Source organism: Mercenaria mercenaria, chromosome 1, assembly GCF_021730395.1.
Source record: "Mercenaria mercenaria strain notata chromosome 1, MADL_Memer_1, whole genome shotgun sequence".
Lineage (NCBI taxonomy): Eukaryota > Metazoa > Mollusca > Bivalvia > Venerida > Veneridae > Mercenaria > Mercenaria mercenaria.
The window spans coordinates 77,334,668-77,350,596 of NC_069361.1; the positions used below are offsets into that span (position 1 = coordinate 77,334,668).

At 38.1% G+C, this 15,929-nt stretch overlaps 1 protein-coding gene and 1 non-coding gene across 2 annotated transcripts; one reads left to right on the forward strand and one right to left on the reverse strand.

The window, feature by feature from the left end:
- The first annotated feature begins 10,888 nt into the window (after positions 1-10,888).
- Positions 10,889-11,536, forward strand: LOC123564996 (keratin, type I cytoskeletal 9-like). Its single transcript, XM_045358975.2, has one exon. The coding sequence runs from the start codon at positions 10,889-10,891 to the stop codon at positions 11,534-11,536; it is 648 nt and encodes a 215-aa protein (XP_045214910.2).
- Positions 11,537-12,781: 1,245 nt separating this feature from the next.
- On the reverse strand, positions 12,782-12,910 carry LOC123545844 (U11 spliceosomal RNA). The gene has a single exon (XR_006685464.1). It is a non-coding gene; the product is annotated as a U11 spliceosomal RNA (small nuclear RNA).
- Positions 12,911-15,929: the final 3,019 nt, after the last annotated feature.

Consider the following 15,929-nt stretch of genomic DNA (forward strand, 5'->3'; position numbering starts at 1 on the left):
TGATTTTTTTTTTTCAAGATTTTTTCTTTCTTTTAACAGTGTTCGCGTTTTACCTTAAAGCTAAACAATTCAAAGTTCAGAGCTAATTTACACTTATTTGAACGGGCAAAATGGAATAATCTTTGCTCGACGGGGACGCTGGAGTTGTGCTTATAATATACTACCCACCGCTCAAAAGCAGTGAATAGCTTTTCGAAAGGGCCTTCATCTTGAAGGTAAAGGACGGAACCAAGCAATAAACTATTGCTAAAGTGAGTAGACGGAGGCAAAATGACGTCTAATTTTGTCAACGCATACATGAAATCCTAAACTCACTCTAAACAACTCACAGGTGACAAGAATATCTCAGATGCCCATCACAAACGAAAAAAAAAAAAAAAAAAAAAAACAGAAAAAAACCAGAAGGAGCTAAAAAGCAACTCTATATAACTATGAGCCTGGACTCCCTGTATTCTGTTTACTTTATTTATCGGGTAGGACGTTTTTCCAAGATCATGCATATTTCTACATAAAGCAAAAGGAACGTGACATAACATGATTATTTCCCCTTAAATATTGTCTTCTTTATTCTACATAAACCTGAGTATCTTGCCATGGCTGCAGCAAACTACAGGATCCCTGTTCAAATATCTGCTAAAAAAAATTGTCAGTGCTGAAGTAAAATCAAAAGAAAAGTGCATGGGGATCATTTTTGATGCAACAGATAACTTTTAGCTAGGACAAATATTAGGAAATCTACAGAACATATATCATACATATGCACGTTTATAGTATACAACAAATGTTGAAGATGTGTCTTGTTCTTTAAATAATATGCTTAAATGAAGTTTACGGACCATCTATTGCAAGAACTGTTACAGTTTGTTACTACAGTTAATAGAACGTTAGGTAAGCGTGGTCACATTTATATGAGCCAACCCGATTTTAGTCGTGCTGGAAATTGGTGAGCCGGGAAGTGTATCAATTCACACACTGGCCATAGCTTTATCAGATCAAGTGGTTCCAACGTTGTTTGAGCGGTGAATTTTACGCCGATCAGGTGGAGAAATATGGCCGATACTACAAATTTCCGGTATTGTAAGTATGATTTAAAGGAATTTCTACCCGTTAAATAACGAATCAAATGAAAACGATGGGTGCACCTGGAGCGCAAATGTGTCTATATATTTTAGCACATGTGTCTATTTAGCTGAGATTTGTGCCGTTTATTCAAACACTTCTGTACAATCCGGCGGGGGAACAAAATTTTTGACAGTTTTTGACAATATCGCCTCAAATATAGTGTTTATCGGGAGCAAGTAACTGTTAAAACACTTTTTATGTAAAGGACTACCTCTTAAAACAAAGCGTGTGTATTTTCAAAGAATTATTCTGGGTCGTTTTTGAACAATCGGCCGAAAACCTAACGCAACGCCGTTTCGAGTGGGTCGCTATGCAACGCAATCAAGTGGATACCGTTCTGTGTCTTACTTGCGAAGTCTTATCCGTCTAAAAACAATCATTAAAGCCTAACAATGAATAAATTTAGAGAGTTTTATATCATTATAATGATCCCGCCATTTCTAATATCTTGTACTAAATATATATAATACATTTTTATGTTCGCTTAACATTTAACATATTTTTGCGGACATTGTCAAAAACATCAACACAAAAACATAAAGCAAGGGTGAACATCGAACAATATCATTAAGTAAATAATAGTAAAAGTTCGTAAAAACAAGAACCAGTTCAAGGACATTTATTTCCTCCACGAATGGTACTGAACAGCATGCCAAAAGCGGGTTGACTCTTTATGAGGATTGTTCAAATATGAATGCATCTGAGCACATAAAAATGTATCCTTGATAGATTTCAATGAAAATTTTATTTGGTCCCCTCGAAGTATTCACCTCCAACTGATTTGCAAATTTTCAGTCTTCTAATCCAATCCTTGAAACCTTTTTTATAGTATTTTCTAGGTATACTATGAAGACACTGAATATTGCAGAACCGAGGTGTTTGCGCTGCACAAAGTTTCGACCAGAAGCCTTGGGAACAAAAAGAAGTCACACGGGGCAAGGTCAGGCGAATATTGCTAGTCCGTTTATTTTCTTTCATTGCTGTCTGTATTTCATTTGTACATTTACACATTGATACCATACCCATTAAAATCCGTTCACTTTAACTGTGTCTATCGCTCGCTAAATATTGCCTACTCCTGTATACTAATACAAAAATGGTTGGAAGAAGGTCAGCGTACGCCGTTGAAATACGGTCCTATATTAAGAATCGTTGTATGATCTTTAGTCTTCTTAAACTTCGAATTTACGGATTTGCCTTTAGGTACAGCAACCTGTTGTGAAGAATATGGCATACATTACCTTCTTGACACTCATGGTCCGCTTTGTAATGCATGGTCTTTTGCCAGACTTTGTTGCTCATATTTTGTTCCGAATCTTTAGTTTGGGCTCAAAAAGGTGAACCCATATCTCGTCACCAGTGACGACATTTGCGAAAGATCGTGCATTGTAATTTGGGAACTGTTTAAGCAACAAGTTTGCGCATTGCACGCGTGCCTTTTTCTGCTTATCTGTCAACAGATGGGGAATCCATCTAGCACAGATCTTTCTCATTTTCAAATTACGTTTCAGAATTGTATGAGCTGCTCTTATGAGATGCCAACCATACTAGCTATTTGCCTAGCGGTGTATCTTGCATCAGTAGCAACTATTTCTTTCACTCTAGCAACCATCTTGGCAGACGTTGCTGTTTTCGGCCGACGGCCATGTGGTGTATATCTGTTGAAACTAATCCACATTTGAATTTCTACCAACGAATAACTGTCGAAAAAGATATTTCATTATGCCCATAAACAGAACATATTTCATCAAAAATGTCTTTACACCCTATGCCAAGAATACAACGATTCTTAATATAGGACCGTATTTCAACGGCGTACGCTGACCTTCTTCCAACATTTTTGTATTAGTATACACGAGTAGGCAATGTTTAGCGAGCGATAGACACAGCTAAACTGAACGGATTTTAATGGGTGTGGTATCAATGTATAAATGTACAAATGAAATACAGACACCAATGAAAGAAAATAAACGGACTAGCAATACTAAGAGAGACGTGTTACAGTTGTACTATTTAACTGTCTCCAACAAAACATTTTTCATTGGTGTCTGTATTTCATTTGTATTTTCATTTTTAAACGGCGACCATAGAGTTTTATTACATCGTTTCTGTTTTATGGAGGACAAATAAAATCTTGCCTTTTCCCTGGCCAATTTTAACGGTCTCTGTGATTTATCTCTCTGAAAATAAATGAACGTTCCACCAGGAATATGAATGAAAATATATAAAAGCAACTGATCAATACTTTTATCATGGACCAAACTTTATTTATTTTGTATGAACAGCTTAAATGCACAACAAATCAGTAATGAAACCGCAATGTATTGGTTTTTAGGGACTAAAAGTAACCAACTGTAACTATACTGATTGAAAGAGCCAACCCGCTTTTGGTATGCAGTTCAGTACCATTCGTGGAGGAGATAGATATCCGTGAGCTGGTTCTTGTTTTTATTATTACTATTATTTACTTAATGATATTGTTCGATGTTCATCATTGCTTTATGTTTATGTGTTGATGTTTTTTGACAATGTCCACAAAAATATGTTAAATGTTTAGCGAGCATAAAACCATAAAAGTACAATATATTAGAAATGGCGGGATCATTATGATGATATAAAACTCTCCAAATTAATTTATTCATTGTTAGGCTTTGAAAATAATGACTGTTTTTAAGACGGATAAGACTTCGCAAGTAAGACACAGAACGGTATCCACTTGATTGCGTTGAATAGCGACCCACTCGAGACGGCGTTGCATTAGGTTTTCGGCCGATTGTTCAGAAACAACCCTGAGTAATTCTATAAAAATACACACGCTTTGTTTTAAGAGGTAGTCCTTTACATAAAAAGTGTTTTAACAGTTACTTGCTCCCGATAAACACTATATTTGAGGCGATATTGTCAAAAACTGTCAAAAATTTCCTTCCCCCGCCGGATTGTACAGAAGTGTTTGAATAAACGGCACAAATCTCAGCTAAATAGACACATGTGCTGAAATATAGACACATTTGCGCTCCAGGTGCACCCATCGTTTTCATTTGATTCGTTATTTAACGGGTAGAAATTCCTTTAAATCATACTTATAATTCCGGAAATTTGTAGTATCAGCCATATTTCTCCATCTGATCGGCGTAAAATTCACCGCTCAAACAACGTTGGAACCACTTGATCTGATAAAGCTATGGCCAGTGTGATTCAGCTGCCGGTGAACCGGGAAGGCGAAATTTTAGTAGATCTATACTGATTTTTTGGGAAGTTCAGATTCCGATTACTAATCAAAGTATCACTGACCTCTGTTTTCCATAACCGAACACTCGTCAATGCCTCTTTTTATGCGATATAATATGGTCTGGTGGATGGGGAAGTATTTCCATGAAGTGCATTGTGCACGAATGTTCTCTTAAACGAAAGGCTTTCTTGAGAAATGCAAACGTCAATTACACGTATGCGAGTACTTATATGTCTATATATGTCATTTTCATATGTATTCGTTATCAATGTAATAATTGCAAGTTTACTTACCGAATCGAGGTGTTTTTACAGAAAAAAACCGCATCATGAAGTGTTGCGGACGTACTATACCACCCCTGTATCTATCAGTGTATAGACTCTCTGTACGCCCAAACGGAAGTCGCCAAAAACTAGGCGTTCAAAATTCGAAACACCAATATTTGCTGTTCCGGATGACCTGGATTTTCTTTTTTTATTTCGTTAATATCGCATAAAGTGATTGTAATTTTTAATTTAAGTATTGTCTAAGAGCTACGTAGATACCAATCACGCCTGATAAAACTCATTATATACTGTGAAATCATTTAATTTCGTGGGCATGAAATTTCGTGGTTTTGGTCAAAACGGCAATTTCATGGGGATGTAAATTCGTGGATTTCAACTTCTGACCACAAAATGACTAGGAATTTTACGGTGAAATCATAAATGTTCGTGGAGGACTAATTTTTGTGGATTTCGTGGTTGAATCAATCCACGAAATTTAACCCCAACGAACACGTAAAATTCCTAGTCATTTTATAACTCCCGCATCAATATTTGATAAATCTACCCCATTTTACTCAGAATTCCATGTTAAAGTTTTAGTGCACTTTCTCTCTATCTCAGTTATTAATTTAAACTTAAAATAGTTGTTCAACTTCATCACGCACATCATATGACACAAGGTATATAACTCTGGCCTGAATTTTTATGAATTATATCTCCTTTTTACTTAGAATTTTAGGTTAATTTTGATCCATTTTCACTATATCTCTGTTATTACAAATACGATTTCATTCAAACTTAAAACAGTTGTTACACATCATCACGCACATCATATGACACATAGGCCATAGGTCTTACACCAATATTTCATGAATTATCCTCCTTTTTACTAAGAATTTTCAGGTTAAAGTTTTGGTGCACTTTCACTCTATCTCAGTTTTTACGAAGTGGATTTGATTAAAACTGTAAATAATTGTTTCACATCATCAACAACATCATTTGACAAAATGGCCATAATTCTGACAACAATATTATGTTCCTTTAAACTTAAAATTTCAGGTTGAAGTTTTGATGCACTTTCACTCTATTATTACAAAATGGATTTGATTCAAACTAAAAATAATTGTTCCACATCATCCTGAACATCATATGACACAAAGACCATAACACTTGCACCAATATTTTATGAATTATCCCCCCTATTTACTTAAAATTATAGTTTATCTTTTATGCCTTTTATCCATATCTCTGTTGTTACTAAATGGATTTGATTCAAGCTTAAAGTGGTTGTTCAACATCATCATCCACACCATATGACACAAGGAATATGTTATGAGTTATGTCCACTTTTTCTTAGAAGTTCAGGTTCAAGTTTTGATAAACTTAAAATTGCTCTATCTCAGGTATTACTGAATATGTTTGATTCAAACTGAAAATAGTTATTATACATGATTAGTCACATGATATGACATATTACTCTTGTAGACATTTTCCATGAGTTATATACCTTTTATACTTTTTTAATGCTTTGACAAACTTTATCTCTATAGATCTCTGTTATTAATTAATTCTTTTGACACACACTTAAACTGCTGTCAAATATCTTCATGCACATTGGAGTCATTAAACACTCTCCGATACTTGACAACTCCGTCTTCCTGTACCCAGCATCGAAAGAGTCGAGTGCGCCGTCTCCTGTGAAGCTCTTGATAACTGACCAGTCTATTACTTTGTCTTGAAAAAATAGGATTTAAATATTAATTGGTACAAATATTCTACTTGATAAGACGACATGTCATGCGCAAAGTCCGGACCCTTAGTTCAGATGTCAAGGTCACACTTGAGGTCAAAGGCCAACAGGGTTTTTTCCTGTCCTGTCTGTAACTTGAAAATCCTGAAAGGGATTTAAATATTACTTGGAACCCCATAATAAGACGGCATGTCATGCGCAAGACCCAGACCCGTAGCTCAAAGATTAAGGTCACTCTTGGAGGTCACAGCTTAATTGTTTTTTTTCTGTATGGTCAAAAACTGTCATCTACTAAAGGATTTTAGTATTACTTGGCACAAGTTTTTCCTATAATGAGATAGCATGTCTTACGCAACATCATTAAGTCTAACTCAAAGGTCAAGGTCACAGTCAGAGGTCAAAACTCAAAAGTTTTTTAAGAATTTTAGTACCACTTGAAATCTTCCCCATAATGAGTGAGACAATGTGTCATGTGCAATACCCAGACCCCTAGCTCAAAGGTCAAGGTCACAACTGAAGGTCGAAAGTCAACATTTATCTTTTCCATGTTTAATACGGGCCCAAGTTTACTGGTGTACTATTTTCAGAATAATTCCCTTCCTTTAATATGATGATATCTTATATTTTACACATATTTTCCCACCAGTTTCAAAATTGAAATTAAACACTTTTTGTATATTTATAGATGTTATAAGCAATTAACTACTGTAGATTTTTGTATTTGCAATTTTAATCCAAATGTTGTGTTGTAACATGTATATATAAAACAATATTGTTTGATATCAGGTCATTATGTTATACTGCAGTAGTGAAAATTAGTTGTCTTCCAGTAGGGGCAATACTTCATTCCCTTGTAATCATTACATTGTAGTATCATCTTGAGGATTTGTTTTTTTCCCAGCACAAGAATTTGAACCACTATCTTACTCTTGCATGTTCGAAAGATACTACTTATGTTTCGATGATAGTGAAATAACGACTAAAACGTATGGTCTTGTTTGGTGCTATATACCCTGTACTGTGTTTGGTGCGCCTTTAAACCCAAATCAGTCGGTGTATTTATCATGAAGTATTCCAGTCATAGTTTTTATATGTTCGTTCTGGAAAAGAACGGACGGCGTGCACGTCGGGCCTTTAACAGTTTCATTTCTGTTTGGTTTTTTTCTCGTTCCGGACCCTAAGTCTCAAAGCACAGTTGCTACAGCTTTCAGACTTTACAGAATGACTAAGTTCACTTGAGGATTGTACCTAATCATGTTCTTTTAGCGGGATGGGGGTGGTGGTCAGTAACTCAGGCCACAGTGACCTGGAAACTCAAAATGGTTTCGGACTCTAATAAGTCATAAAGTACAACAGCCACAACTTTCAAACTAATATTCTGGCTATGTACTACTAGAGAAATATCTCTGTCGATTCTGGGGTCAGTGGCTCAGAGGTAAAGGTCACAGGGACCTGACTTAATTTCTGATAATTTGTTCGTTGAGAAAAAAGAATAGTAACGGCTTTCAGGTTGGCTTTTTAGTGTTAACTTTGAAACCATGGTGGGGCCAATGATAAGGTTACAAACGTAGCATAAACCAGTTTAAATTAACCTGTGACGTGTTTGCAACTGACATTTACAAGCCGATGTCCGCTTGTGTTCCTTTTATTGTTCATTTTGCCCTCGTTTTTTTGTCTATGATTTTTACTTCGTTTATATTTTCAAGATGTGTTTATGTGTACAAATCAATACACACACTGTTACGGGGTTGCTGTTTGATTGGTTTGCGTTCTCGGAACCTGACTTTTTTGTTAGAAATTAATCTTTCGTCTTTAAGACTCCCAAGTGAGAATTATGTGCCGTTTTTCTCACTAAGGCGTAAAAATGTTTGTTTCGGGTATCCCGACCTACCCTAAATTTCTGGCCCAACCCTAAATGTTGAATGGCCTTGGAGAAAATTTTTTTCAACTTTTTTAACAAAAAATTGCATAACTTCACTTTTTATGCTTTAAACATGGTCAGTGATGTAAGAAATGAACTTACTGATGCTCTAAAGGCATAACCCCCTTATTTGTATTCATTTTTGACATAAATAAAATCCGACCTACCTACCCTAAATTTTTTGAGCATGTTACCGGAAACAAAGAATTTTTAGGCTTAATTATGTTATCCCAAATGGAGCAAACACAATGTGTTTTTTCACCATCTATAGTCTTTAATATCCTTACACTACCTTCTCAAGTTAATCAATATGATTCATCACAACAGTGCCCTCTTCTCGCCTTACTTTGATATGGAAAAGCCATAATATCTAAAATTTTGCAAACATCTTTCCCGCACAGTTTTCATCCAGTGTTTTGTGGTAGCCAGCCTTTCTATACTTTCAGTACTTTGATTATACCTTAAGTAGTACCTTACCTTTTGAAAAAATAGTCGCCATGTATACTGTGGAAGTACATACATATATATATATATAGTATTATGATTACAGAAGTGGTACTAGTAGCTTCCTCGCTTGGCGCTCAGCATTAAGAGGGTAGTACTAGGACTGGTCAGCCCGGTGTCAGTATAATGTGACTGGGTGGGGTATCATGTCACGTGTCTACGGCGTGATATTCCAGTGAGGCAGCACTATGAAGTTGGGCATTGTGCTCACTTCTACAAGTAGACAACGTCGTTTATATGACTGAAAAATTGTTGAAAAAGGCGTTAAACCCGAACACACACACACACACACACACACACACGCACGAACGCACACACACGCACACGCGCACACACACGCACGCACACGCACAGAGAGAGAGAGAGAGAGAGAGAGAGAGAGAGAGAAGTAGGTACAATAGTCTTGTACATAAGGGTAATAGTCTCACATTGAGGGGTGTTAGTCTTGCTCTAATAAGTGATATCTCGCGCTGATCGGTGATAAGATTATTTATTATTATACTGGTGTCGGATTACCATGATTCTAACGAAGTTTGTAAATAACATCGATCGATCCCCATACAAGTCATGTTGTGATATTTTTAAATTATGATTAAATGTTAAACCCAAATCCGGAATAACGTTTTTCAAATTTGGACGTAATAGTGACTCGTCTACAACGAACACTACTTCTAAATGATCATAACAACAATTAAAATGCAAATTTTTATCTGTTTGTACGTAGCCCGCCACAATAATGTTACTTTTATCCCATCTTTAGATTATAAATAATAAGGACCTAACCCAGCCAGCATTCTATATCGGCCCGATATCAAACCGACGTCGTTGTCTATAACGGCCCGATATCGGCTGCAAATAGGAATGATGTCGGCAGACGATATCGGGCCAACACCATAATGACATCGGTCCGACATTGGCAAACGATATTTGGCCAACATCAAAATGTTATCGGCCCGATATTGGCAGATCATATCGTTGTCGCGAAATAGTGTGACAAGCAGTGCTTCGTCAGATGAATATTTTTTTCAGTTACAAAATAGGTCGTTGCGCCTAGTTTTACATTATAATCTGGACATCACAGTGCACGCGTTTACCTTTTTTCCGCAAGGAAAGAGATAGAGTTTTCCCAATCCGAGGAACAACAGGGAATAGGCAACATTAGATACGATACATTGCTTATCCGCGCTGTCCGGAGGGTTGAGAAAATACCTGGGCATAGAGGAGCATTAGCCCTCTGAAAATACGGAGACCGGGGATGCGGAGGCTGAGGAGCATCCTCCCGTTTAAACACGAAGATTAGGGGTGGGGGGGGGGGGGGGGGGGGGGGATGGTTGGGGTAGAGGGAGAGAGAAAATCCGAAATAAAGGGGTCGGTTGTAAATTTGGTAAGTTATAATAGATTATAGATCATTTATCGACATTTTAATGAATTAAGTTATTGTTTCCTCTTCGCTGTGCTCCGTTTCTGCAATAATGTATTTATTAGAAAGTTAATAAATTTAACTAGGATATTGCTCTCATTCTTTCTTGCACGCATTCAAACAGCCAAAAGACCTACGTGCTAACTAAAAGTCTCATCGAAAAATCACAAAGCGCATATGATCTAACGATTTTGCTTCGACTTTTGGGTAATCTTTTTCTATTAAATTCAGTCGAACAGACGGTACTGCTGTGTAACCTTTTCCTGGAACTGATCATCAAGCTAACCGTGGATGAAACCGAAAGAAATCTGTCTGCCTCTTTATTTCAAATATCTGCACTTGACCATTTTCGCCCTCACCTCTCAAAATGGAATCGGCTTTTACACATGTAGGTATGTGCCATTATGTCACATTATCGAGCGGCTTGTATATACAACTGCTGTTTAAAATACGCCTGGAAAGGAGATGGAGAACTGGTGAGGTGGATATAGCGGATAAGTCGCCCGCTCAAAGATGGAGATCTGGGGAGTTTGCTGTAGAAAAGCACATGGAGATCGCTGGAGGCGGGGGTGGAGTATCAATTAACCGCTGAAACACTGAGCTCTGGGAGGTGGAGATTTCGCTATCCCGCTAAGACAGAGATCCGGGGAGGTGGAGAGAATCATTTACCCGCTCAATGACGGAGTTCTTGGGAGGTAGAGGTAGACGACCATACACCCGGTCAAAACGGGAATCTGGGAAGGTTGAGGTGGAGGATCATTCGCCCGCTCAAAGACGAAGATCTGGGAAGGTTCAGGTAGAGAATCATTCTCCCGCTCAAAGACGGAAATCTGGAGGTGGAGGCAGAGGATCATTCTCCCGCTCAAAGACGGAGACCTGGGGAGGTGGAGGTAGAGGATCATTCGCCCGCTCAAAGACGGAGACCTGGGGAGGTGGAGTTAGAGGATCATTATCCCGCTCAAAGTCGGAGACCTGGGGAGGTGGATGTAGAGGATCATTCGCCCGCTCAAAGACGGAGACCTGGGGAGGTGGAGTTAGAGGATCATTCTCCCGCTCAAAAACAGAGACCTGGGGAGGTGGATGTAGAGGATCATTCGCCCGCTCAAAGACGGAGGTCCGGGGAGATGGAGGTAGAGGATCATTCGCCCGCTCAAAGACGGAGACCTGGGAAGGTGGAAGTAGAGGATCATTCTCCCGCTCAAAGACGGAGACCTGGGGAGGTGGAGGTAGAGGATCATTCGTCCACTCAAAGACGGAGGTCCGGGGAGGTGGAGGTAGAGGATCATTCTCTCGCTCAAAGATGGAGACCTGGGGAGGTCATTAATCCGCTGAAAGAGGAGCACATGGTCCATGATGGACATCGATGGAGGAGGAAGAACGTTCGCAATATCAAACACGAAGATCAGGGGAGGTGAAGGAGAACACGATCATAAAATATCTTTTAGAATAAAAGATACATGTACCAACTGGACGAAATATTTTATTAATATGACATTTTAACAGAAGTTCGGTATTAATTTGAGTAACGAAAACAAAGTATTCGGATTTCGGAATATTTGAATTCAAGATACAATGTATAAGATATTAAGTTTATTATAACTGTGTGTGTTGCATTTGACATTGACGAGGAAAGAAGGGCCGGGAGCTTTTTGACGAACTCTGTTTACTTAAAGAACCTTAAAGAACCAGAAGTATTAACGGGGACTTTTTTCTCTCTTTTTAACTCGTGCATACTGTCAATCTTTATCAAGGATACTTGTATATATTGGTGTATATACTGAACGAAACGCCTTACGTCAACTCTAGTCTGGCAATTTACTTTCATATTGCATGTACTGGCATAATACATTTATGAAATTCCGAATATCCATAAAAGTCGTGACAACGTTATCTACATTATAAGAGGTTTCAGCTGATTTTTCCGCATAACTGACGTGATTGAAAACGTTGACGTGTTGACGTCACACAAGATTTTCAGTATCGCAGTTTGCCTAGTATACTTTCGGCGACTTGATTGAATGTTTACTGGTCTGGTGGCGTAACAATGCTTCAACAAATGTTTGTGTTTTTTTGTTTTTTTTTAGATTTTTGGAAAACGCCAACTTGGGAGCGCTAAACGTTCAGGGGTTTGTTATCGACTTTGAAGTTGTACTCGGCCAGAGTTTGGGTGAAATTTTTCAACACGTTGTGGGTTTATTTACACCAAGTTTGGCATAGAATGTATATATGACACTCAAAAATGATAAAGTGGAAATAAAAGTTACATACAGGTAAAAATGTAAGAAGAATGTACATGTTCTGCATTATTTCAAAATTTACTACCTTCTGTACAATATTTTTGGCTATTTATATTTATATACAGTATATCTAAATAGAATATCTTGCGAAAAAATCTTATGTCAATAAGTTATTATATTATTTTCAACACGAGCTCCGCGTGCGCATGTGACAAAGGTCATGTTTCGGGTTTCGCAAAAGAAGTATAGATCTATTTTCATACAATTTGCAAGAATGAAACTTGCTTTACACATGTACTGCGCTTTTGACTCTTGCTATTCTAATAATTATTTAGGGCGCCAGGCCAAAGTGAGCACCAGCTGCCACAATTTACAGAAATTATGCCTCCGAAATCTCTTGCTGGTGATTCCGCCCAATGTCCGTGAAGACACTAAGTGACATTACGTCAAAGGCCCTTTTTATGTTCAGAGGACTGAAAACAGTATATATATCAGAAGTGAAAATGCACCACACAGAGTTTTATTTATTGTAATATATAGGCTTTTTCTCATTAATATTACATTTAAATAATAATTTATGCAATAATTTGAAAAAAAAAATGATTTTTTAAAGGTAAACATGAAAAATATTTAAAAAAAAATATATAAAATACGTATAAAGGGAGATAATAGAAGTTTTTATTTGATCCGTATTATTCACTTAACTATATGTAGTACATCATGTAATATTTAGTGGGAAGTCATAGCATATAATATTTCATCAGGGCCGGACCGAAGGGTCTCGTGCCCCCCCCCCCCAACCCCCGACCGAAAAGTCTCGTCCCCCCCCCCAACCCCCGCCCCCAGTTGGCTGGGAAGTGACCTATACTTATCACCCAACTATTTTGGCAAAGGAATAATATTCTCTCAAAATTTAGACCAAGAAACGCAGTAGAGGCCACCATTTCATACCTATATTTCAAAATTATCCAGGGGGAGAGCCCCCTTACCCCCATTCCCATCAAGATGGAAGTAACTCCTCCATTAGTAAAAATTTAGACCTAAAATGCACCAGAGCCTGTATTTCAAAAATTTCTAAGAGGAGAGCCTACTGATCCCCCTTAAACGAAGGGAGTATCCAGTAAATGCCCCTGAGGCCACCATTTCATACCTGTATTTCAAAAATTTCCAGTGGGGAAACATCCCCTTCCCCCCCCCCCCCCCCCCCACAAACACAAACATGTGCAGAAGTCCCCACTCCCGTACCTAACCACTCTCGGCGCTATGCGCCTCGGCAGTGGCATCTTCGTTCTAGACTGGTGCCCGCCCAGTCAAATATTTCTGGAGCCGGGCTTGATCGTATCATAGGAAAAAGATGATACATAGAGTAAATCATTGGCGAAGGTGCGATGTCAAAGTTGAGGGCGGGTTAGCAACAGCTAACCTGTTACAAATTTTCGGACAACCAAAAGCAGAACACTCTATCGAGGCCCGGTTCCAGAAATATTTGACTGGGGTAGGGGTGGGGGGGCACAAGTTTAGAACAAAGGCATCACCGGCCGAGAGGGCGCAGGTACATGAGAGAGACCTCTGTTCGTGTTGGGGTCTACCCCCTGAAAGATTTTATATATACAGGTATATGAAATGGTGGCCTCTGGTGCACTTATTGTCTAAATTTTGAGGTACTGGAGGACACCCCTCATTTCAGGGGGGTCAGTGGACTCTCCCCCTTGAAAATTTTAAAACACAGGTATGAAATGCTGGGCTCTAGAATCTAGTGCATTTCTCTCCCTTGAAAATTTGAAATATAGGTATGAAATACTGGCCTCTGGTGCATTTTGGGGTCTAAATTTTGAGAAAATATTATATACCTTTGCCAAAATAGTTGGGTGCAACTCTGATGGGTATAGGTCGCTTCTCAGCCAACTGGGAGCTCGTGCAAATCGTTTCTCAGCCAACAGGGTGGGGGAGGGACACTAACCCCGTCGGTCTGGCCCTGGATCCGGGCCTATTATCTACTGTTTCTGAGAAAAGAGCTTTTGGGGTCTGAAGTTGTGGGGGAGAGGGATCAAACCGTATGCTGCCCCTCCCTCCCACACTCTGGGTAGTTTTTTTTTTTGGGGGGGGGGGGGGGGCACATCCCTCTGCGCCTACGCCTGTGTTAGTACTGTTATTATTACTTGATCAATGGTTAAGCCTGAAACAAATAAACTGGCACTCATTAATATTCGCCAATATTTTCGGGCGTTTTCATTATTTTACGCGATATTTTGTGTTCTGTCTCGTTCCTTGAACTGTAGGTTGTGATCAAACACTTAAATTGTTCGGTCCAGACGATTTTAGTCGACATTTTGTACTTTCATACTTTAGGCCATACCAAATTGATTAGTAGTTCTTCGGAAAATTTTCAAAAAAAATAGGAGCGAGCGAGCGATTTTTTTTTTCTCAATTTTGATTTTTTCAGAGGCGGGTTGCTTTTACATGGAGCGAGCGGGTATTTTTTTTTTTTTGCAGTTATGATTATACATGAAGTTAACATTTCTTTAAGAATAACACAGAACTTAAACATTTACAGTGTGACTAAGACAGTAGATAGCTTTTCTGTATGTTTTAAAGATTACATGAATGGTTTTGCAAATAAATTCTTGCTAAAACTCACTGAATCTCTTTGTTTTTATTTTGTATTTATAATTACTGAGGGACGAGTGTCTTATTTTTAATTTTGATTGTTCTACATTAATCTGAAGGCGTGCCCATTTAACGGCAGAGGATGAGGAATATTTAAGACAAAACAGGCACCCAAGTGGAATAACATATCTTCTGAAACCCAGTAAGATGGCTTCGACACATGAGCAACTTTGTGCCCCTAGTGAAACTCCAAACGGTAGAGGTGAGGGGAAAGTAATAAATCACTTGACCAATGAGACCAAACGGAGTTGGGCACACAAATGCTCCGACATTGCTCGAATCCATTGGAATAATTTCTTAACAGATATAAGCTTAGCTTAAGTTTTTGTGGTAGAGGTTCATTTCAGTCAAAAATGATAACAGACGGACAAAAAATGATCCCAATATGGCCACTCTTTAAAAGTGTTATTTGTTGTGCTTTGATTGACCAAGAAATTTTGAGTTGGGAAGGTCTGTTTTTCAGATTCTTTCTTTCAATCAATTCACAGCCAATTAATATACAAACTGGGAAAATTGGGGTTACAATACGACAGAAATTATTTTTTTATATCTACACAACTTATTTGAAAAGCTAAACATTTTTTAAAAATGAATATATGCATTTTGATAGAATATCTGACTGCCGTACTAAAGAAGTTACGTTCAAAACGATTTGGGCCCGAGACAATTAATGTGATGGATCAGTCAGGATCTGTGAACAAACTTTTTTTTTCAAGAAAGCACTGGCTTTGGCTCTAGATCTAAAATATTTAACTAAACACACTGATAACAAATGGTTTGAAAACTTTATCTGAACAATATTTCTATGTTTAA

Coding starts and splice junctions, on each gene's coding strand:
- LOC123564996 (XM_045358975.2), top strand. CDS start 10,889: ATGACGGAGTTCTTGGGAGGTAGAGGTAGACGACCATACACCCGGTCA.